Consider the following 25,526-nt stretch of genomic DNA (forward strand, 5'->3'; position numbering starts at 1 on the left):
CATTCTTAATGGAGAGAGGCTGAAAACATTCCCCTTGAGAACAGGAAAAAGACAAGGATGCCCTTTGTCATCACTCCTATTTAAACATTGTGCTGGAAGTCTTAGCTAGAGCAATAAGGCACGAGAAAGAAATAAAGGGCGTCCAAATTGGTATGGACAAGTTAAACTGTCCCTGTTTGCGGATTATATGATCTATACGTAGAAAACCCAAAACAGTCCACGAGAAAACTAACAGAACTAATAGAAAGATTCAGCAGAGTAGCAGGATACAAGATAAATATATGAAAATCAGCTGGATTCCGATACACCAATAAAGAGAACAAGGAAAAGGAAATCAGAAAAACAATACCATTTAAGAGCTACCCTAAAAAAAATAAAATACTTAGAAATAAATCTATCCAGGGATGTAAAAGACCTATACAAAGAATACTACAAAACACTACTGCAAGAAATCAAAAGAGATCTAGATGAATGGAAAAACATACCATGCTCATGGATAGGTAGATTCAACATTGTGAAAATGACAATTCTACCCAAAGTAATTTGCAAATACAATGCGGTCCTGATCCAAATACCAACAACATTCTTTAAAGAGATGGAAAAACTAATCATTAACTTTATATGGAAAGGGAAGAAACCCTAGATAAGTAAAGCGCTATTGAAGAAGAAGAATAAAGTTGGAGGACTTGCACTACCTGACCTCAGAACCTACTATACAGCTACAGTAGTCAAAACAGCCAAGTACTGGTAAAAAGACAGACATATACACTAATGGAACAGAATGGAGAACCCAGATGTAAATCCATCCGCTTACAATCACCCGATTTTCGACAAAGGCCCAAAGTCCATTAAATTGAGAAAAAGACAGTCTTTTTAACAAATGGTGCCGGCAAAACTGGGTGTCCATCTGCAAATAAAATGAAACAGGACCCATACCTCACATCATACAGAAAAGAGAATTCAAAATGCATCAAAGACCTAAATATAAAACTAAAAACTATAAAGATCATAGAAGAAAAAATAGGGTCAACACTAGAGGCCCTAATACACGGCATAAATAGCATATGAACCATAACTAAGAATACACAAATAGCAGAGAATAAGCAATATAACTGGAATCTTCTAAAAGTTAAACATTTATGCTCATCAAAAGACTTCATCAATGGAGTAGTAACAAGTGAACCTAGAGACCGGGAAGAAATTTTTGGCTATGACAAATCCGACAAATGTCTAATCTCTAAAATGCTCAGGAAAATTCAATACCTCTACAACAAAAAGATAAATAATGCAATTAAAAAATGGACAAAGGATATGAACAGGCACTTCACCCAAGAAGACATTCAAGCAGTCAAAAGATACATGAGGAAATGCTCGAGATCACTACATGTCGGAGAAATGCAAATCAAAACTACAATGAGATACCAACATTACTGACATGATTCAAAAAAACAGAAAATATCAAATGTTGGAGAGGCTACAGGGAGCCTGGAACTCTTACGCACTGCTGGTGGAATGCAAAATGGTACAACCATTTTGGAAAACGATATAGTGCTTCCTTAAAAAAGCTAGAAATAGAAATACCATACAATCCAGCAATCCCACTCCTAAGTATATATTCTAAAGAAATAAGAGCCATCACACAAATAGACATAGGCACACCCATGTTCACTGCAGTATAATTCACAACAGCAAAGAGATGGAAACAATCTGAGTATTCATCAACAGATGAATGGATAAACAAATTATGGTATGTACAGACAATGGAATACTATGTAACTATAAAGAACGATGATGAATCTGTGAAACATCTCACAACATGGATGAATCTAGAGGGCATTATGCTAAGTAAAATAAGTCAATCACAAAAGGATACTGTATGAGATCACTATTACAAAAACTCATGAAAAGATTTACACACAGAAAGAATCTTTGATGGTTACTAGGGAACGGAGGTGTAGAGAGTGAAAAACACTAACTAGACAATAGATAAGTGGTAACTTTAGTGAAGGGTAAGACAGTACACAATTCTGGGGAAGTCAGCAGAACTTGACCAAGGCAAGGTCATGGAAGCTTTATAGACACGTACAAACTCCCTGAGGGACTGAATTACTGGGCTGAGGGCTGGGGACCATGGTCTCGGGACATCTAGCTCAACTGGCATAACACAGTTCATAAAGAAAATATTCTATATCCTACTTTGGTGAGTAGCGTCTAGGGTCTTAAAAGCTTGTGAGCGGCCATCTAAGATACTCCTCTGGTCCCACCCTGTCTGGAGCAAGGGAAAATGAAGGAAAACAGAGATATAAGGGAAAGATAAGTCCAAAGGACTAATGGACCACAACTACCACAGCCTCCACCAGACTAAGTCCAGCAGAACTAGATGGTGCCCAGCTACCACTACCAACTGCTCTGACAGGGATCACAATAGAGGGTCCCAGACAGAGCTAAAGAAAAATGTAGTACAAAATTCTAACTTATAAAAAAGACCAGACTTACTGGTCTGACAGAGACTGGAGAAACCTCGAGAGTATGTCCCCTGGATACCCTTTTAACTCAGTGCTGAAGTCACTCCTGAGGTTTACCCTTCAGCTACAGTTTAGACAGGCCCATTAAACAAAACAAGACTAAATGGGCATACCAAGTAAGGGGCAGGGGGGAAGAAGGCAGGAGGGGACAGGAAAGCTGGTAAAGGGGAACCCAAGGCTGAGAAGGGGAGAGTGTTGACATGTTGTGGGGTTGGCAACCAACATCACAAAACAGTATGTGTATTAATTGTTTAATAAGAAACTAATCTGCTCTGTAAACCTTCATCTAAAGTACAATAAAAAAAGTAAATTAGCATAGAGTTTTAGCCTTGTAGGTATATTGATACATGTAAGATGGGCTTACAAAAAATATTTTTGTTGTTATAACCAACTACAGGGATATTTTTATAAAAAATAATAAATTTCTGCTGAAACACTGAAGAAAAAAATAAAAATAAAAACAACAAAAGTATCTCAGCAGGGACATCAGAGACCACACCTTACGGAGGGTAGAGATACCACACAATTACTTCAGGAAAATCACTGAACAAATAAGTGAACAAATAAGCAATAACAACAATAACAGCCCCCAGTTGAGGGCACGACCAGAAACCAAGTTTTTACAATATATTACCCGGGAGTCCAGTTTTCACATAAAAAATTATGAAACATGCAAAGAAACTAAAAGTGTGACCCATACAAAGGAAGAAAGCAGGCAATAGAAACTGTCTTTGAGGGGGCACAGATGATGGACATAATAGATAAAGATGTCACAGCAGCTTTTATAAATATGTTCACAGAACTACAGGAAATAATTTTTTAAGACTTAAAGGAAGCTATGATTACCTCATAAAATAGAGAACATAGTAAAGAGAAATTATTAAAAAGAACCAAATCACTAGAGGGGCTAAACAGTAGCTTTGAAACGGCAAAAGAATAAGTGAAGTTTAAGATAGACCAACAGGGATTATGCAATCTAAGAACACAGAGAAAAACAAATGAAAAATGAACAGATCCTCAGAGAAATGTAGTACAGAATTAACTGCTCAAACATACGCCGAATGAGAGTACCAGAGAGGAAAGGAGAAAAATATTTAAGAATTTCCCAATTAAGATAAAAAACATTAATCTACACATCAAAGAAGCTCAATGATCTCCAAGTATGATAAATGCAAAGATATTTACACCCAGACACATCATACTGAAATTGTTAACAAAGACAAAGAATCTTGAAAACAGCAAGAGAAAAATGACTCATCACATACAAGGAACCCTAATAAAATTACTAGCTTACTTCTCATCAGAAACCATGGAGGTGTGAAGGCAGTGGGATGACATACTCAAAGTACTGAAAGGGGAAAAAAAAAACTGTCAACCAAGACTGTCAATAAATCTTATATCCAGGAACTATATCTTTTAAAAATACAGGTGAAATAAATGTGAAATAAAGATATTCCTAGATAAATAAAAATTCCTCCCCCATAAGGTCCTTGCCCTGTTCCCCTTCTGGGTGGTGGCCTTGCAATTCTGTCTCTGGAAGGTCTTTTGCTGGGAGAGACTTCCTCTCTCATGCAACCCTCTAAGCACCACCCAATAAAGCTTGGTGTGTGTTACCGCCTCTTGTTGCCCTGTATCTCCCTTTAACAACCCCAAGATCCTCAAACTTATCACAGGTAACACTAGGGAGATCTTAGTGGTAATGATCTTAGTAGTGGAATCTGTATCATGATTGTGGCAGTAGTTACAGGAATCTATATATGTGATAAAGTGGCATACAACAATACATACAAACTGAACTAATGTAAATTTCCTATGTAAAATGTAACCAATGCAGGAAACTGTGTGAAGGGTACACGGGACCTCTCTGTACTATCTTTGCAACATCTTGTTAATCTATAACTATTTCAAAATAAAAGTTTAAGAAAAGGATATGATGGAGGTATGAAAGTATACACTTGGAGGAGGCAGGTAGAAATAATCAGAAAAGTCTTCCCAGAAGAGGTTATTATGAGGTAAATCTTGAATAAAGCATCCCATTTATTTTTTAAACCACGTAACACTGATGGACCAACAGCTAAACAATCCTCTCCAATAATAATTTGCCATGAAACAATTTAAGACGTTTTAAATGGACTGTCCATAAGTTTTCATTTGTTTAATAAATCTTATATTCATAGTCAACACAACTGATGATTCAGTAGAAATTCGTTTTATATTTTTATTGATATAATTAAAAGTATCAGTCATGAAGTTATTTTATATAACTACCTTTTTTTTAATAAAAGGAGAATACAGCTTCCTCATGTAGCCTGGTTTTCAGCAGTTAACCTAGGTCTAGGTGTCGTCCTTTAAACCAAAGCACTACATCATCTTCCTTACCCTAGGTAAAGTGTGACAAATAATTATTCAATGTATTAAGGATAAATTATTCTGAACTACATAAGAAAAGTAGAGAAGATCATGGAGAACAAGCAAGATCCAAAACAAACAGAACAAGAAGAGCAAGGGAGGCAGCCCCTGTCAGTTTTACAGCTCTACCCAATGCAATTCCTACATTGCAAGGGTGGGAGGTAGATGTTTGCTTTAAATAAATAAGGGTGAGAAATATATTATGAATTTTTACATGGGGGTCCAAAATTTCAGTTTTTTGCTACTGGCTGGAAAAGAAATATAAAAAACACATTCCAAAGTTAAATACAAATACTATTTTTCCATTATCTATGCTGTTTCTTTCCCTCCATTAGTCCAGATGAGTAAAGACCTGTATCTTCTCTGCTTACAAAGTTATGTTCTGATTTAACATCTACTGGCTCTCTCATGAAAAACACAAGATTTGTGTTTCAATTAGACTAAGGAAGAGCAGATATTTTGCTTTAATCATATTTTGATCAGTGCCAAAACACAAATTATAAAATTATTTACCTAGCAATTTCTTGCCCATGGCAGTTTTATGTTTGTATGCCAATTTTTTGAAATCTACCATCTTTGTTTTTTTGTGAGGTTCAATTTAGTCCCCTAAAAACACAGAATAGAAATCACTGCCCCCTACCTATGGTAGACTATATAGGTGGATTTATGAGGTACTAGGCTTACCACATGCCCACTCATACTTCAAAACCCAGCTCAAATGTCCTAAGGAGTTCCCAGACTTCCCCAGGCTCCCACAGCTCCTCTTGCATACCATTATGCATTTTGGTATATTATAATTTTATAGTCACAGGGTACTATAATTATGTTTATACGTCTGTCTCTCTTAAATAGGCGGCAGTCCAGTCAAGGGCCTATTCTTCATTCATTTTAGTATATTTCTGTATTAGCTTTGCTGCAGTTACAAATGACCTCCAAAGTCTCAATGGCTTACAACAACAAAGTTTATTTCTAGCTCACATTACATGTTGACTATGAGTTGGTGAAGGCTCTGCTCCTGTTCCACATGTTTTCTTATTCTAGGACCCAGGGATTCAAGGAGCACCTCTACTTGAGGTATGTCATTCTCTCAGCAGGGGGAAGAAGCAAGAAATTTGGGCACGGGTATATAATCTTCTTACAGGAAGAGGGAACAAATACTTGGGAGCAAACACACAATCTACCACAACTTGGCAACCAGCAATTTCTAACCCATGGTAGGTGCTTAACAAATATTTGTTGAAGAATTAAATGAATTAAAAATGAATAAACAAATATAATGAACAACCTTACTTTTAGTAGGCAGTTAAAAATGACTCCCTCCTTGCTCCCATAACTTTTAGATACCTCTCACTTTTAGTATAACTGTTTATTTACTTGTCAGTTTCATCCACTAGAGTGGATTGTCCTTGAGGACAATAATTTAGTCTTGTTCTTTTGTCCCTTCTCTTTTAAAATTGATTGATTGATTCACTCATTTATATCCTTTAATCTCCAAATATCAGTCTCATTCTCCCACCATAGGTAATCATTTGAACATGTTTAATGAATATCTTTTTGCTTGTCTGAGTCCTTACAAAACATATATTGCTGTAATGTGTACATGTCTTTTTAATTTGTTACATTTCTCATTTTGTTTACTTTTTTGGCATTATGTTACATCTATCTTTTTTTTCACTTTTTCATAAAGCATTATGCTTTTAAATCCACCTGTGTCCTTATCTAACCCGTTGCTCCTTACTGCTACACAGTACTCCACTGATGTATATCCACTACATTTCACCTATCTATTGTCAGTGATGGACACCTAGATTTTCTACAACTCTCTACCATTATAAATAATATTGCAAGGAATATCCTTATACAAGTGCCCTTATAAACTTGTACATCTTTGCAATAGACACTCAGCAACAGAACTGCTGGACCATAGGGTATGTGTATGTATTTGACTAAATAACACCAGACTGCTCTCCATACAGGCTATACCACTAGCCAACATTCCTACCAGTAGCACATGGAGGTTCTTATATTTCCATATCCCTACCAACATTTGGACTTATATAGAATACTCCTTTTTTTTCTAGAGTGTAAAGTGTTATCTCATTGTATTAATTCACATTTATCTGAGAGTTAATTAGAGCATTTCTTCATGTGCTTGTTAGTTTCATCTATATACTGCCTGTTCATATCTTATTGATCTTTGTGTCTTCAATGTCTATCACCATCTCCTGCACGTAATAGGCATTAAAACATTTTTTGAATGAATGTGTGAATGACTGAAGTAGAATCCACAGTACTTGTTAACACTTTGGATGTGGAGGATACTTCAAGATGATCCTGAGGTAAGATACTAATGTTCTTAACTGAAATTAGGAATACAGGAGGAAAAATAAATTTGGTAAAGATAAACTGTTTTTGGACCTGTTGAATTTGATGCACTTAAAAATATCAAATTGGTATTTAGAAATGTGAAGAAATGGGGTGAACTAGAAAGCCAGGCTGAGGTGGGGTTATGGCAGAGGCAGTTAGCCTAGTGATAGGAAAAGCCTCTGCTGAGTTACAGAATGACTGAGAAAAGATCCAAAACCAACCAGGCCAAAACTGTATTAAGTATGTAACTCATGCTTTGGCTTTGAGCACTAATATTCGTCAACTGCATATAAAAGATGGTCTAATTCAGGTGAAATTACAGGACTGGGTTAGACTTTTTCTCCCCACATGTTCAAGTTATATTAAGCAACTTTTATTATCCACCACAGATTGCTACTTACACTGGTTATCTTGAAGTGTTTTTTATCCTTGAGGAGCCAATTTTCCAATTTAAACGACAAAACCTTAACAAGCTAGCTTTTTATAGCAACTGTAGAAAAAATTCTACCATATTTTCAACAACTTTATTACTTACTTTTGACAAGTATTCAAAAGTATACCAGACAGATCATGAACCCTAGAAGTATCTATCTGTTGCCTTGCCCCTTCTAAGAAGCCTCAGAGCATCTGATAATTACACTGTCCCCTTCTGTGATTCCTAACATAGGCTACAATGCTTTCAATTATGGGACTGACATCATGGAAAAAACTGACTGGACCAGGGGATTAGTACCTGAGCCAAAAACAGCCAACTAGAGGCTGTCCTATAAAGTGTTTTGATAGGCAATTTCAATCGCAATGTGGGTTTGTTAGTGACTAGCCAACCCAATCTGAGCCCTGGTGGTGCAGTGGTTGAGAGCTACAGCGAACTATGGCTGCTAATCAAAAAGTCAGCAGTTCAAATCCACCAGCTGCTCCTTGGAAACTCTATGGGGCAGTTCTACTCTGTCCCATAGGGTCGCTATGAGTCAAAATTGAGTATGTGGGATTTTTTTTTTTTTTTTTGTTTAGTCAACCCAATCAGATCCTCTCCCTAGGAGAGTCTGGATGTGAAGCATACATACAGAAAAGCTGGCAGACAGAGCAGTTCAGTCATGAGAATGGTAGAATACCAGAGTTGCTACAGTAAATTGAATGATTATTCTTCAGGTCTGTTTAGCTACTGAGTGAGTTTCCTGTGCTTTCTTCCTAACCTCTGTATTTTCCACTAAACCATTACTTAACTTGAACATGGGCTCCTGCATAACTTGAAAGAGTCTAATTAACACGCCAAAGCCAAAAACCAAACCCACCGCTGTGGAGTCGACTCCAACTCATAGCGACCGTATAGGCTAGAGTAAAATTACCCCATAGGGTTTTTAAGACTATAAATTTTTATGGAAGCAGACTGCCACATCTTTCTACCACGGAGCAGCTGGTGGGTTTGAACCACTGACCTGTCGAGTTAGCAGCTGAGCACCACCAGGGCTCCATAATAAACACACACTCACTCCTAAATCAGTGGTTCTCAACCCTGGCAACACATCAGAATCAGCTGGAAGCTTTTAATACATAAAAATACCCCATTTGGGATGGGGTTCAGGTATCAGCACTTTTTTTAAAGCTCCTCAAATGATTCTAATAGAAGTGCAGCCAGGGTTAAGAAACATTGACTTAAACATAATCCCCAATACGCAACAGTTTCAGGGAACTTTAGGATCCATGATAAGCATCATTTATTTCTATATTCAATGAAGTTCACAGAACACCTAACCTAAGAATAGCATCATAGGGAATACTTCAGTCGTATGAGTGTGGGAAGAGGCAATGCACAGATCACTTTCACTTTCTGGCATAAAGCAATATCCTGGAAGCCATATAAAACACTGTTAAATAGGCAAGGAATTTCAAAGCATAACTCAAAGTTATATTGAAAGTGAGAACATTCAACAATGCTGAATAGAAATAGAAAACTCATTTTGCTCGAGATATCACGAGACTTTCCATGTATGAACTTCATTCACTATGTTAGGTTCCAACTACTTTCCGGTATCAGTCACATGGAAAAAAGAGGATAGAGACAAGGACTAAAGCTGACAGAAAGGAACATGTGCCTGGTATTACCAAGGATTTTGAAAGCTTAAGAACTATGATGACCATGTTCCTTCACATACCCATCATTCTTGGTCCAAGCAACATAACCCCAGAGAGTCCTGTATTATCTCCTGTATTCTCATCTCTACAGTGTTCTGTATTTTCACTCCCCTGATGAAACTTCACGCTACTCCTAAAAACCACAAAAACTCATTCCTTCTGCCTACCCTTCCCTCTCCTTGCCTGAAATGAAATGTGACTGACCCCTGAGGTCACTCTTTCTCACCTGTAATCTTCTTGAGTGGAGGCAACTCAAGTGTCTCAGGGATAGGAGGTAGGGTCTGAGTGATCGTTAAGGTTGTGTGTCAACTTGGCTGGGCCGTGATTCTCAGCAGCTTGGCAGTTATGATGTAGTCTGGCAGTCGTATGATGATGTGATCACTTCCATGGTGAGATTTGATATAATGTGATTATCTCCATGATGGGATCTGCTGTGAGTAGCCAATTAGTCCAAAGGGAATTTTCTTGGGGGTATGGCCTAGATCGAATACAAGTGGACATTCTGGCAAGGCTCGTGGGCTTTTGCTTGCTCTGGATCCTGGAGCTGGCTCATGTTCATCTGACCTCCAGTTCTTGGGACTTGAGCTAGCATCTTACCTGCCATCTTGCCGACAGATTTTGGGAATCGTCGATCACTGCAGCCTGTGAGCAACAGCCCTGCTGTCTGACATGCCAGTCTTGGGTTTGCCAGCCTATGTGGCTATGTGAATCATGAGAAGCTTCTATCCTGACCCACGGACTTGGGACGTTCCAGCCTCTACAATCATGTGAGCTATTCCTTGATATAAATCTCTCTGTATATATATTTATATGCTTTACTGGTTTCGTTTCTCTACAGAACCCAGCCTAAGACGTTTGGTGCCAAGAGTGGTTCTAGAGAAACAAAATTGTAAGGATGAGTTTTCTAAACTGGATCTCAAATCTGGTTAGTCTTAAAGATGTTCATGACTCTGCTTCCAGTACGAAAGAGGGCACTGCTAATCCATGCAATGAAGTGGCAATACAAATACACAAAATATCACCACCAGTAGATCAGGTATTGGTGAGAGGCGAGGCTCCGGGTCACTGCACGTTTGATACTTTTCTACGATTTTGTCATAATGAAAAGTACAAGGAAGCTGTTTGGTCCTACTTTCACTAGACAAAGTAGTGAAAGAAAGAGATGAGCTCAGGGTTTCAGAGTCAAAGATCATGCGCTGCACAAACAACCTCAAAGTTTCCACTTGTGCCTTGAAAGTCTTATTTCTTGTAGTAACAGAGCTGATACTGCCAAAAACCAAACCCAGAGTCTTATCATAAGAGTGGCTGAATTACAACGCCAACTCAATTTCCAACCTCGAGTGGGTATGAAGTTAAAGTGAGAGCACTGATTGGTAAGACATGGGATCTTGAAACTTGTGATGGGGACATATGGACAGATAATCAGGAAGCTGGAAACACTAAGCCCCTAAATTCCGTTGAATCACTCCTGCCATCAGAACCAGCCCCTCCACCCCCATCTAATGAGATTAACCCAGCTGTGTCTAAGAGCCTTTGTCTGAGTCATTGCCTGGGGCATCACCTGAGGAAGATACCTTACAAGACAATGCTGAATGTTCTCAAAACATACCACCACCACCAATTTTGGCTTCTAGACTTATAACTACTTAAGTCCCAGCGAGCCCCAAAAGGTGAAGTACAAAGTATGATCCAGAAGGAGGTATGCTATACTGCAAAAGAACTGCTTAACTTTTCTAACATGTACAAACAGAAACTTGGGGAATAAGTGTGGGAATTGCTACTAAGGGTGTGTGATAATGGTGCAAGGAACATAAAGATGGATCAGTCTGAGTTTATTGATATGGGCCTACTAAGCCCAGTCTTCATTCAATGTTTCAGCTCGAAAGGTTAGGAAAGGATCTAATAGTTTATTTGGTTGATTCACTGAAGCATTAATTACGCGGTGGTCTACACTAAATCAAGTTGAAGTACCAGACCTGCCTTGGTATACTGTAGAAGGCATTGAAAGGCTTAGGGAAATTGGCATGTTAGAGTGGATTTATCAGGTTAGACCCACAGACCCAAACATGGAGTGCCCAGAGGACACACCTTTCACCACAATGGTGAGGAACAAATTTGTGAAGGGAGTCCCAGCATCCTTGAAACTGCTGTGATTGCTATTTTATGTTAAGTCAGATTTGATGGTGGGAACTGCCCTAACTGAATGAGTCAGAATCAACTCAACGGCAATAGGTTTGGTTTTTTGGTTTAACTACAATGAGGCTGATTTAACCCCGAGGTGGCAGGGGCCAAGTGGCAGCACTCAATTGACAAAGACAAGGTGGGCAAGGTTACCGCAATGGAGACTGGAGTCAAAGCAGTAATCAGAATAATCTGACTCCTATGGACTTATGGTGTTGGCTACTTAGTCATGGTGGGAGTGAAATAGATAGGAAAACTACTAAATATTTACTTGATCTGTAAAAGCAAAATAATTCTAGGTCAAGTGAACAGCAGTCTAACTCGAATCACCAGAACAGAGTCACGGCCCCTCAATCAGTTCCCAGCCCTGAGTGAGTTTAAAGACCCACAACCCCTTGAATGAAAGTTAGGCCAGGTCCCCTTGAGGAAGGACCATACTTGCAGTGTAATGAATTACTTAATATGGCCCTTCTAGCCATGGTCTTTGTGACTCACACACAATGACTGAGACCATGCAAATAAGGTATATGGAACCTGTGATGGTTGGGGTTATATGTCAACTTGGCTAGGCCATGATTCCCAGTATTATGTGGTTGTCCTCTATCTTATGTGTTGTGGATCCTGACTTATACATGTTGATGAGGCAGGACTGGTGTAAGGTGTGTCTTGGGTCACAGCATTGAAGGAGGGTGTTACTCAGGCCCCATCCTTACCAAAGTTATGCCCTTTCCTGGAGTGTGGCCTGCATCTAAGATATGTGCGTGTCCTGGCAAGGCTCTTTCTCTCTGCATCTGGATCCCCTGTCTGATTCATGATCAGCTGACCTCCCCAGAGGTCTGCTGTCTGACCTGCCAATTCTGGGATTCGCCAGCCTCCACAGCCCCTTGAGCCGGTGCCCTATCATGCGACCTGATTCATCAGCTTCTGCAGCCTTGTGAGCCAGCAGCCTGTGGTCTGAACTGCTGACTTGGGTTTGTCAGCTGCTGCAGCCACGTGGGTTGAGAGAAGCCTACGCCTGACCCACAAATTTGGGACTTGCCAGCCTCCACAACCACGTGAGCCATTTCCTTTATACAGTTTTTGAGTTCTGTGAGACGTTGCAGCAAATTAGGGATCCCAAAGACGGAAGGAAGAGTACTGAGGGGAGAGGGAGCAGTTGATGTTAGAGATGATGGAGTGGTACAGCAGCTTGGAAAAGTTAGACATTTGGGACATCTTCAACCCCCACCTCATAGGAACCAGCTTTGTGCTGATCCTTATAAAGAAAGCATGTTTAACACCACACTGCCAAAAATTTATACTGCTAATCTTTCTCCCAGCCTTCCACAAAAGAATCTACCAGAGGATCTACCAGAGTGACTGTTCATTGGGGAAAAGGAAATAATCAGACTTTTCGGGGATTACTGGATACTGGCTCTGAACTGACACTAATTCCACGAGACCCAAAAACGTCACTGTGGCCCACAAGTCAGAGTGGGGGCATATGGAGATCAGGTTATTAACGGAGTCTTAGCTCATATCTGTCTCACAGTAGGTCCACTGGGTCCTAGACCTCATCCTGTAGTTATTTCCCCAGTTCCAGAGTGCATAATTGGAATAGATATGCTCAGCAACTGGAAGAACCCCCACACTGGATCCCTGACAAATGGAGTAAGGGCTGTTACGGTAGGAAAAGCCAAGTGGAAGCCATTAGAACTGAGTCCACCTAGGAAAATAGTAAACCAAAAGCAATACCACATTCCTGGAGGGATTGCAGAGATTACTGCTACCATCAAGGACTTGAAGGATGCAGGGATGGTCATTCCCACCACATCCCCATTCAACTCGCCTATTTGGCCTGTGCCAAACTGGTCCATTACATTGATGACATTATGCTGACTGGATCTAGTAAGGAACAAGTGTCAATGACTCTGGACTTACTGATATAACATTTGTGTGCTAGAGGGTGGGAAATTAATTCAACAAAAATTCAAGCGCCTCCCAACTCAGTGAAATTTCTAGGAGTACAGAAGTGTTGGGCATGTCAAGACAGTCCTTCTAAAGTGAAGGATACGTTATTGCATCTGGTTCCTCCCAAAACTAAAAAGAAGGCACAATGCCTAGTGGGCCTCTTTGTATTTTGGAGGCAATATACTCTGTGGGTGTGCTACTCTGGCCTATTTATCAAGTGATTCAAAAAGCAGCTAGTTTTGAGTGGGGCCCAGAACAAAAGAAGGCTCTGCAACAGGTTCAGGTTGCCATGCAAGCTGCTCTGCCACTTGCGCCATATGATCTGGCTGATCCAATGGTGCTTGAAGTGTCAGTGGCAGACAGAGATACTGTTTGGAGTCTTTGACAGGCCCCTATTGGTGAATCACAGCACAGAACCTTAGGATTTTGGAGCAAAGTCCTGTCATCCTCTGCAGATAACTACACTTGTTTTGAGAAACAGCTTTTGGCTTGTTACTGAGCCTTCGTAGAGACTAAATACTTAACCATGGGCCATGAAGTCACCATGTGGCCTGAGATGCCCATCATGAACTGGGTGTTGTCTGACCCAGAGCCATAAACTTGGACATGCACAGCAGCACTCCATCATTAAACGGAAGTGGTATATACAAGATCAGGTCCGAACACGACCTGCAGGCACAAGTTGCATGAAGAAGTGGCCCAAGTGCCCATGGTCTCCACTCCTGTCACTTTACTTGCCCTCTCCCAGACTGCACCTATGGCCTCATGGGGAGTTCCTTGTGATAAGCTGACTAAGAGAAAACTTGTGCCTGATTTACAGACGGTTCTGTGTGATACATAGGCACGACTCAAAAGTGGACAGCGGCAGCACTACAGCCCCTTTCTGGGACCTCGCTGAAGGACAGAAGTGAAAGGAAATCCTCCCAATGGCCGGAACTTCAAGCACTGCACTTGGTTGTTCACTTTGCTTGGAAGGAGAAATGGCCAGATGTGCAACTGTATACTGATTCATGGGCTGTGGTCAATGGTTTGGCTGGATGGTCAGGGACTTGGAAGGAACATGACTGGAGAATTGGAGACAAGGAAGTATGGGGAAGAGGTATGTGGACAGACCTCTCTGAATGGGCCAAAGAAGTGAAGATATTTGTGTCTCCTGTGAATGCTCACCAAAGGGTAACCTCTGCAGAGGAGAATTTTAATAATCAAGTGGGTAGGATGATGCATTCTGTGGAAACCAGTCATCCTCCTTCCCCGGCCACTCCTGTCCTTGCCCAATGAACTCATGAACAAAGTGGCCATGGTGGCAGGGATGGATGTTATGCATGGGCTCAGCAACATGGACTTCCACTCACCAAGGCCGACTTGGCTACAGCCACTGCTGAGTGCCCAATCTGTGAGCAGCAGAGACCAACACTGAGTCCCCGATATGGTGCCATTCCTCTAGGTGATCAGCCAGCAACCTGGTGGCCGGTTGACTACATTGGACTGCTTCCATCACAGAAAGGGCTGCGTTTTGCTCTTACTGGAATAGACTTACTCTAGACATGGATTTGCCTTCCCTGCACACAATGCTTCTGCCAAAACTACTATCTGTGGACTTACAGAATGCCTTATCCACTGTCATGGTATCCCACACAGCATCGCCTTGGACTTATAGAATGCCTTATCCACTGTCATGGTATCCGACACAGCATCACCTTGGATCAAGGGACTCACTTCACAGCAAATGAAGTGTGGCAATGGGCCCATGCTCATGGAATTCACCAGTCTTACCATGTTCCCCATCATCCTGAAGCAGCTGGCTTGACAAAACGATGGAATGGCCTTCTAAAGACACAATTACGGCACCAGTTAGATGGCAATACCTTGCAGGGTTGGGGAAACGTTCTCCAGGAGGCTGTATATGCTCTAATCCAGTGTTCAATATATGGTGCTGTTTCTCCAATAACCAGGATTCATGGATTTAGGAATCAAGGAGTGGAAATGGGAGTGGCACCACTATTACCCCTAGTAACCCACTTACAAAATTTTTGCTTCCTGTCCCTGTGATCTTATACTCTGTGCATCTAGAAGTCTTAGTTCCAAAGGGAGGAATTCTCCCACATGGAGACACATCACTGATTCCATTGAACTGGAAACTAAGAATGCCTTCTGGCCACTTTGGGCTCCTTATGCCTCTGGATCAACAGGCAAAAAAGGGAGTTACCATATTGGCTGGTGTAATCCAAGAGGAAACTGGATTGATATTACATAATGGAGGTAAAAAGGAGTATATCTGGAATGCAGGCGTTCCCTTAGGAGGTCTCTTAGTATTACTATGCCCTGTAATTAATGTCAGTGCAAAACTACAGCAACCCAATTCCTACATTACTAATAGCCCAGACCCTTCAGGAATAAAGGTTTGGGTCACCCCACCAGGCAAAGTACCACGACCAGCTGAAGTACTTTCTGAGGGCAAAGAGAACACAGAATGGGTGGTGGATGAAGGTAGTTCTAAATACCAGTTATGACCACATGACCAGCTGTAGAAACGAGAACTGTAATTGCTATGAGTATTTTCAGCTTTGTATGTGTACATCAACTACTTTTGTTTTCTTCAGTTACAAAATATAAGATGTAAACAGTGCTAGTGCATATTCAGTCGTATGTGTGTTTATGATGTTATGCGAAAGCATGACTTTATAATTGTCTTTATTCAGAGAGTATGTATGGTTTAAGGAGATATGTACAGGTGCCAAGTTGACAAGGGGTAAACTGTGATTGTTTAGGTTGTGTGTCAAGTTGGCTAGGCCAAGATTCTCACTGGTTTGGCAGTTATGATGTAGTTTGGCAGTCGTATGATGACGTGATCACTTCCATGATGAGATTTGATATAGTGTGATCACCTCCATGATGGGATATGCTGTGAGTAGCCAATCAGTTGAAAGGGAGTTTCCTTGGGGATATGATCTGCATCAAATATAAGTGGACTTTCTGGCAAGGCTAGCAGGCTTTTGCTTGCTCTGGATTCTGCAGCTGGCTCCTATTCGTCTGATCTCTGATTCTTGGGTCTTGAGCTACCATCTTACCTGCCGTCTTGCCTGCCAATCTTGGGATTCATCGATCTTCACAGCTTGTGAGCAAGAGCCCTGCTGTCTGACCTGCTGTCCTTGGGTTCGCCAGCCCCTGTGGCTACGTGAATCAGGAGAAGCCTGTATCCTGACCCACAGACTTGGGGTATTCCAGCCTCTACAATCGCATGAGCCATTTCCTTGATATACATCTTTCTCCGTATATGTATTTATACACCTTCCTGGTTTTGTTTCTCTAGAGAACCCAGCCTAAGACAGTCTGCCTTCTACCTAAATCCCAATACTGCTTCTAAGCTGTTACGTTTCCACTCTTAGGCAAAAATCTCTGTTCTGGAAGAACTGGAACCCTCATGAATGGGGATATAAATTGGTACAACCACTTTGGAAAACTATTTCGCAGTATCTACCAAAGATGCATACCCTATGACCTAGCAATTTCACTCCTGGATAGATACTCAACAGAAATGTGCACATGTGTGCACCAAAAGATATTGAAAATAATGTTCATAGCAGTATTATTTATAATAGCTCAAAACTGAAAACATTCTGTTAAGGGTGTTGGAAAAATTTGGGAATGGTGATGGTTGGATAACATGATGATGTAATTAATGTCACTGAACTATACGTGTGAAGATTGTAGAAATGGCAAATGTTCTGTTACCTATATATTGACCACAATTTAAAAAATTATTTAAAAAAATCTAAAAACAACTCAAATACCCATCAACGGTAGAAGAGATAAATTGTGATATATTCAAACACTGGAATATTACAAAGCAATGAGAATGAACGAACTATACTGTTACATGTAACAATCTGGCTGAATCTCACAAACATAATATTGGGTGAAAGAGGCCAGACGCTGTAATGCTGTATGATTCCATTTACATAAAGTAAACTTTAATTAGGCAAAATTAATCTATGGTGGGGGATAACCAGAAGGGAGACAGATAGGGCTTCTGAGCTGCTGGTTATGTTCTTTTTGGGGGGCCCGGGGTGCTGGTTAAACAAGTATGTTCATTTTGTGAAAATTTACCAAGCTGCTTATGATTTATACATTTTTATGTACATATATTATACTTCAAAAAAAGTTTATGTAAAGGAAAAAAAATAATTCTGTTCATTTGCAGCTCATACCACTCATCTCTCCATTCTTACAATTATCATCTACCAACCTCTTGGTTACTGCATCACATCAAAGACTTCAGATACCGGCTAACAGTCTTCTTCTATATCCTAAGTCCTGCCATAACCATGTGTGACACTAATATTCGTGTGGAAGACCACTCAAAAACCTCACTTTACAGTTCTTGACTTCATCTCCAAAAACTTTCATTTTCACTCCACTGTAGCTACCCACTTCATGGCTGCACCCTGAATTTACCAATACTCAGAATTTTTTAATAGCTAAAATCATAAACTCAACAAACTTTTCTCTGACTACAAGACCTACCATTCTAGCACTGATTTCCTTACTGCTCTACTTTTATTCTTTAAGTTAATGAAAATACCTACCTTAGAGACTTTTTGTGATAATTAAATGTAATAATGTATACAAACAGCTTAGCACAGTGCCTAAAAAACAGGAAGTACTCAATAAACTGTAGCGACATTTGGTATTAACTATTTGATGTTCTATTATAAACAAATTCTCTTTCAGATCCCAAATTCATTCCCAACCTCTAGCATTAATGAAACTCTGCTTTTGTTTGACACTGCTACACTCTTCCCAATCCTTTTAAACAAAGGCCGGTCCTCTAGCCTTTCTCCGATTTAAGAAGTAAGGGAGATAAGCACAGCTTGTTCCTCAGTTCTAATTCCAGATCCATGTTCCATCGCATTTGCTCAACAGGCTCTTATATTTTAAGATGTGTTAACTAGTCTCACAATTACCTACTAACCTTCAGGACTCCTTTCTACCTTACTCCTTGTTATTAAACTCTGGGACTTCAAAATTAACACAGATAACCCTTTTGGTACCTTATGCCCTTTCACCTCTCCCATTCTCTTTGAACCTGCTCTTTTCCCCTACTATGCCTGACAGTCTCCTGATCCCTCCCTAGTACCTTAGGCTATCACTTCCATTCTTTTCATTTGTCTCCTTATCCAGTTTGGACACCTATTAGGATAAATTGTCTGCTCCATATTTCCTAACTTCCAAATTCCCTAGAATATTATTATTCCCACTTTACCAATATTCAACACTAGAGCATCCCCACTATTTTTCCCTTCCTAGGCTGTTATGAGCACTGCTGGAGAAATTCACAATGATAGAGCCAATCTTAGCTCAGCTCATTTCTCAGCAATTATTTTATTCAGTGCCTATTGATGCTTTACTGAATTTTTTACAGTGGCTTTCCCAAGCCTTTTCCATTCTTTAATTCCTAAAGGCACATTCTATGTTTTCCTCTCTCAGCAAATGACCTTACCCACCGAAGACACAGACATCTAATGTGAGATCCCTCGATTTCCTTCCTGTTTCTCAAAATCTCTATCTTCACCTTTTATCTCTACCAGCTCCAGCTTCCAAAGCAGAAGGGTGTGTCCTTTTTGCCAAGGCTAATCCTTCCACCTGTCCTTTTGATTTTAACACCTCTCTATAAAATATGGTTAAGAGAATAGACTCTGGAGCCAGACCATGTGATTTCAGATATCAGCTCTACCACTTACTACTGTGTGATCTGGCAAGTTACTCAAGTTTTCAAAGCTTCAGTTTCCTTACCTGTAAAAAGGTGTTAATAATAGCACCTACTCATAGGGTCACCATGAAGCATAATTGAGAAAATGTAAATAAGGTGCTTAGCAAAATGCCTAGGACACATTAAATGTGCCCAACAGCACAGTAGCTGTGATTACCATTATTATCTTTCCCTCTATACTAGTTCCAGGCACCTTTCCCATTGTCTCAAAACTTGCTCAACTCTCCTGATTTTTCTTTAAAGTAAAATACACCTTTTCTGGAATTTCCTACCTCATCCCAAGATTTCATTCCTTCCTTTCACCATCAAACTTCTCAAAAGAGTAGTATACACTGCCCTACCAGACGCAGCAATGAATAGTGAAAAGATCACAGGCTTCAAAGCCAAATATAACTGTGTTTAAACCTGGCTCTTCCACTTAGCAGCTGTATGACCTGGGACAAGAAGTTAATCTAAGCCTCGGTTTTTTCATGTGTAAAATAGGGGGTACTACTCATTTCGTAGAGTCATCAAGAAGATTAAACTGAAATAACATACGTAAAGCATCTGACTAAAGTAGGTGCTAACTGAATGCTAGTTCTCCACCCCGTCGTATCCTTTCCTTAACCCCTTACAATCTAGGTTCTACCTCTACCACTCAAACCTCTTTCTCACTTCAGCTCTTACCAGCTTTATGATTTTGGGCAATTTATCTTCTATAAACCTTAGTTTTTTTTAATCTGTAAAATAGTGATCACAACATCTACCACATAAAGTTGTCCTGAGAATTAAGTGAAATAACATATGTAACGTATTTTAGCACGGTGCTTAGCCTGTAGTAAGCACTTAATAAGTGGTAGTTGTCAGTGACTTCTTAACAGTCAAATTAAATGACCTGTTCAACTCTCTCCTTTTCTAGGCTTCAATGACAATACACTATTCTGGTTTGCTTTTTACCACTGCTGTCCTTCTCTGTCTCTGTACCTGCTCCATGAAGCCTTTCTTAATGCCCTTCAATCAAGTGTGAGCTCTGTTTCTTTAGAGCCCCCTCAGAGCACTCTGTACACCTCTTGAGGCAAGGCACTTCCCTTACTATGAATCACAGTCGTTTGTGTTATCTGTTGCATCTCCACTGCTTAATTTAATCTCCTTTATCCTCATGGCCTGGAACTTATTTATTCATGTAGAATTTATTAATCAACTAGTATAGTCAGACCTGTGCTACGTATATCAAGGATTAAAAAAAGAAAAAAATTCTGACTAATAGCAACTCTTTGGACAGAGAAGAACTGCCCCATAGGGTTTCCAAGGCTGAACGTTATCTTTACGGGAGAAGACTGCCACATCCTTCTCCTGCGGAGCAGCTGGTGGATTCAAACCGCTGACCTTTCGGTTAGCAGCCCAACGCTTTAACCACTGAGCCACCAGGGCTCCTTAGGTACCAAGTATACAAAGATTAATATGTTATAACTACCAAGCTCAAGAAGCTTATAGTTTAGGAGGGTAGAAGAGACAAGTAAATAGTTTATTATTCACAATGTGATAAATGTTATGGTAAGAGTATGCCTAGGGTGCTCTGAGAGTACAAAGAGGAGTTATTTAAATTAGACTGGGGAGGTTGGCGACACACTCTTGAAAAAGGCATTCTGTACTTAGCATATGGGGAGGCACTACATAAATATCTGTTACATGAATGAATAAACCATGAACAGGAACTAACTAGATAAGGATGGGGAAGGGCATTTAAAGGCCAAAGAGCAGGTAAAAAGGTGTGGAAGGGTGAAACAAGTAGTTCAGTATTGATGGGAGGAGGGATCCTAAGTGGCAGGGCATGAAGCTAGAGAACTAAAGCAGGGTAGAGTGTTCTAGGTATAGGAGTCTGACCTGTCCCCAGAGGCAGATGATAGAGTGCCAATAAAGGGGACGGACATAATCAGATTTGCATTTTAGTAAAACTACCCTGGCAGCACAGGAGAATGGATTCCTGAAGAGTCAGGCAATGAGTCCAGTTAGTGAGTTGCTGCAATAGTTCAGATAAATTATGAGAGCTTAAATTTCAGAAACGAAACTGAGAATAGCAAATCAAGATGAATGCTGAGCAAACTTTAAGTAAACTTCGGCTGAGCTGAATTCATATTGGTATCTCCAGCAAGCCTGGCAGATCATTTTTCAGTTAAAACCCTCTACGTAAATATTTGTCCACTGCTGTTATTGACACTTACTTACGGAAGTGAAACAGCCATCTGAGTCACTTCCCGTACACAAATTCCCAAGTAAAAACCCGTTGCCGTGGAGTCGGTTCCGACTCATACTCATACCGTATAGAACAGAGTAGAACTGCCCCGTAGGGTTTCCAAAGAGCGACTAGTGGATTTGAACTGCCGACCTTTATGGTTAGCAGCCGAGCGCTTAACCACTGTGCCACCAGGGCTCCCTCCTAAGTAAAGGCACCCTTTTCCTGTAATAGAAAGCAAAATAAATTTCTTGAACCCAGAGAGTAATAACAATACGTATAAACCCCGCGTACCGCAGAGAGACGCTGGGACCTCTCTGTCCCGGTCTATTTCGCCCCCAAAAATGTTTGAACAAAGTCCTTCGATAAGGTTAAGAGGCCCCGCCCTGTGCACCGAGGCAAACGCCCAGAATTCTTTTGTATTTGTTCCAGTCCAAGACCCAAATCTCTGCTGGTGCTCGTTGCTCCGCAGTTTCCCAGTTTTTACTGGCTGACTGTAAGGCAGTCAACCGCAGGAAATTGAGGAGAGCAGTGTCCCAGGCTGAGGAAAATGTAAAATGGAAAGGCAGGTGTTTTTGAGGCCAAGAGTTTGAAGCTTCAAACGTTAATGACTCTCTGACCTAGACCATCTTCCTACGACCCTACCTCCACCGCCACCTACTTTCTGAAGTTAAGACGATCCCTTTTACACTTACTAGAATGCTATCTGCACCCAAAGAAACTAAGCAAGGTGTTTTTTCACTTACCCTAACGGCCGCCATTCCTGTGACCTCTCCGCTAAAGTTTTCATACGGAGAGCGGAGAGGGACAAAGCAGTTCTACTTGCATCCCTTCACGACAGCCCCGCCCAGTCCAGCCCTTTCTCCGCCCTCCTGGAGCCATTTCAGGAAGCTGTTACGATAGGTTGGCTGCGGTTCGGAGAAACAGTTTCATCCTTCTGATTGACGCTCCTTGTCCCTGTAAGGAAAACCTGGTAGTGTAGTGGTTAAGAGCTCTGGCTGCTAACCAAAAAGTTGGCAGTTCGAATTCGCCAGGCGCTCCTTGGAAGCTCTTTGGAACAGTTCTCCTGTGTCCTATAGGGTCGCTGTGAGCCGGCATGGACTCGACGGCAGGAGTTTTGTCCTCGATAACCCTGGTGGGGCCGTGGTTAAAGCGCTGGACTACTAACCGAAAGGTCGTGGTCCATGGGAGAAAAATGTGACAGTCTGCTTCCTTAAAGATTTACAGCCTGGGAAACCTTATGGGGTAACTATGAGTGGGAATCAACTGGATGGCAGTGGGTTTGGTTTTTTATGCAGGGATACACAGTACCACAGGGACTTGCAGTCATAAACTGCCCTGGAGGCGAGCTCCAAAAATTCCGAATCTTGTGAACTTATTCTCTGAAGGAATACATGTAGCTCAGTCTTCACATATTGAGGACTTACTGTATAACTGGGAATTTACTTTCACGAAGAATATAATGGCTGTAAAATGATGTTATAAAAATGTGCTAATTTGAAGGTTACGTGTACGTTTTAACACTCGACACTAACCACAAAAATTATTTAGAATGTAGACCAAAAAAAAGGTTTTGTAGGGGAGAAGTATTTTATTACTAACATTGCTTAGATTGTCAGCTATGTGGTGATAATAAAAATCAGAACAACTTTATTTCACTGTATTACGTATTATTTCTAAATTCTCTACAGATAAATCCATCTCCTTATTGCCTGCACTAAGAGCAGACCACTCCCCGCTACCCTTAGTGCCCCACTGCCAGGCATTGTTCTAATGCTGGGCATGAAGCAATGAACAACACTGACACAAGCCCTGATCTGGTGAACCTTAAGTGTACATTTTTGTCCGAAAAAAAACAAAAACAAACAAGATCATTTCAGGTAGTGATAAATACTATAAAGGGTGACTGGGTTGAGGTTGGAGTTACTTTAGATTGGGAGGAAAGAAAACTTCAAGAAGATGGCATTTGAGTTGAGACCTGGCAACAAGAGGGTCCACTCATGTGAACACCTGAGTGTTTCAGTCAGCAGGAACAACAAATGCAAAGACCCTGAGGAGGGAACAGATTTACTGGAGCATGGTGAGTGAGGTAGAGAGTGGAAGAGGAGTCAGACAGGAGTCAGATTGTATATAAAGAACATGGATTTTCTTTTTAAAATTTATTTTTTCTTAAATATTAATTAATTTATTATTATAGATTTACCAAAGCTGCAGATTGTTTTGGGTGCAAAAGGCAGCTTTGTGTAATGGAAAGTATTAGAATCAAAATAAGATCTTGGCCTCTAAAAGAGGTTGTTGTTAGTTGCTGTCCAGCTGATTCCAACTTATGACGACCCTATGTATGCAGAGTAGAACTCCTCCATAGGGTTTTCAAGGCTGGGACCTTTCAGAAGCAGATCGCCAGGCCTGTCTTCTGAAGTGCCTCTGGGTGGGTTCAAACCACCAATCTTTCAGCTAGTAGTTGAGTGCTTAACCACGTTTGCCATCCAGGGACTCCTCTAAGGGAGGACTCTTATAAACTAAAGGGTTGAACTAGACCAAAGGTGCTCAAATTTAGTGTGTGTAAGGATTACCTGGACAATTTTATAGAATGCAGATTCCCGTGTACTACCCCCTGGGTATTAGTATTCATTTGCCCTAAGTTAGGGGAATTTTTGCTGTGTACCTCAGGTGATTCTAATGCAGGTAGTCCTTGGGCCACACTTAGAAAAAACTAGATGAACTAGATGACTTACTATGGTATGTCATTTCCAGTTCTGACGTTCTAGGATTTCTATATGGTCTCTTGTCTAATGATATTTGGTGATCCTGGGTAACTTCAGGATTAATGTAAACCCATGATACCCTCATCTCCAGTGACTTTTACTATAACAATGGCCATATCCTTGACTCTATTAACAACTACTCGACCTCTGGAATTTTAAATTCAAATACTCTTGACTCTGACCTCAACTATTATTCTTCAAGCTCTTTGATTTTGATCCACACTTTTTTTTTTTAACCTCATCAAGATCTCTAGGTCCTTGATGTCTGTATTAGTTATCTATGGCTATATAACAATTTATCCCCCCAATTTAGCAGTGTCAAAAACAAGTATGTCTTCATGACATGACAGCTAGCTTGCCCCAGAATGAGTGATCCAAGAGAAAGAACAAGGTGGAAGCTACATTACCTTTTATATCTCAATCTTGGATGTTATACATCACACTCTATTCATTAGAAATGAGTCAGTAAGAACAGCCCATATTCAAGGGGAGGGGAAATAAGCTTTACTTTTGAAGGAAGGAATATAAAATAATTTATACGTATGTTTTAAAATCACCACCACATCTCTCCTTTTTCACTATCTATTAGGCCCTTGCGGTCTCATTTTCTTTTCTAACTAATCTAAACCTCATGGTACATCTCTTCAACTCTTTTGCTGGAAATAAACTCAACTACCTGACCTCACTGGAACAATTTTGTTTTGTACTCTGAAAAAACCTCCATTCTGGATCAATCTGACCTTAGGTAGCTCTTTCACCTCTTCTTTATGGTGGCTATTTTAAACCTTATCTTAATGAACACAAACTGACTGTTGTCTCATTCTCCTTTGGGGGCCTTTCCCCTCTTTTCATTCACTAAGTCTTTATTAGGTTTAGCTATAAGTGACAGAAAATCATATATATCAGTAATAACCTACTATCTGTTGCCTTTTCTTATAAATGTAGGCAGTCCAGGGCTGATACGGTGGCTCTATGATTTTCAGGAACCCCAGGCCTCTTCTATGTCATTTTTCTAGCATCTTCAACATGTGCTTCCACCTCCTGGTTCAAATAGGCTTTTCTAGTTCCAGCTGTTACATCTGCATCCCAGTCAGCAGGAACGTGAAAAGAGGACACAAGAGAGATACACCCCCTCACATTAAGGACACTTCTCAGAAGTGTGATGCACACTGCTTCTGCTTATATTCCTTTGGCTGAAACCTCATCAAGTGGCC

The 25,526-nt window shown here is 40.5% G+C and overlaps 1 protein-coding gene across 2 annotated transcripts in view; it reads right to left on the bottom strand.

The window, feature by feature from the left end:
• APOOL (apolipoprotein O like) overlaps positions 1 to 22,336 on the bottom strand; it is a 90,319-nt gene extending 67,983 nt beyond the window's left edge. For both annotated transcript variants that reach the window (XR_002824518.1, XM_023733596.1), the window contains exon 1: positions 22,294 to 22,336. Coding sequence is in view for 1 of the 2 variants with exons in the window: in XM_023733596.1 (XP_023589364.1) it covers positions 22,294 to 22,308 (15 nt within the window). In the remaining variant the exon portion in view is untranslated. The remainder of the gene's footprint in view (positions 1 to 22,293) is intronic.
• Positions 22,337 to 25,526: the final 3,190 nt, after the last annotated feature.

This window comes from Trichechus manatus, unplaced genomic scaffold (genome assembly GCF_000243295.1).
Source record: "Trichechus manatus latirostris isolate Lorelei unplaced genomic scaffold, TriManLat1.0 scaffold00060, whole genome shotgun sequence".
NCBI classification, from domain to species: domain Eukaryota; kingdom Metazoa; phylum Chordata; class Mammalia; order Sirenia; family Trichechidae; genus Trichechus; species Trichechus manatus.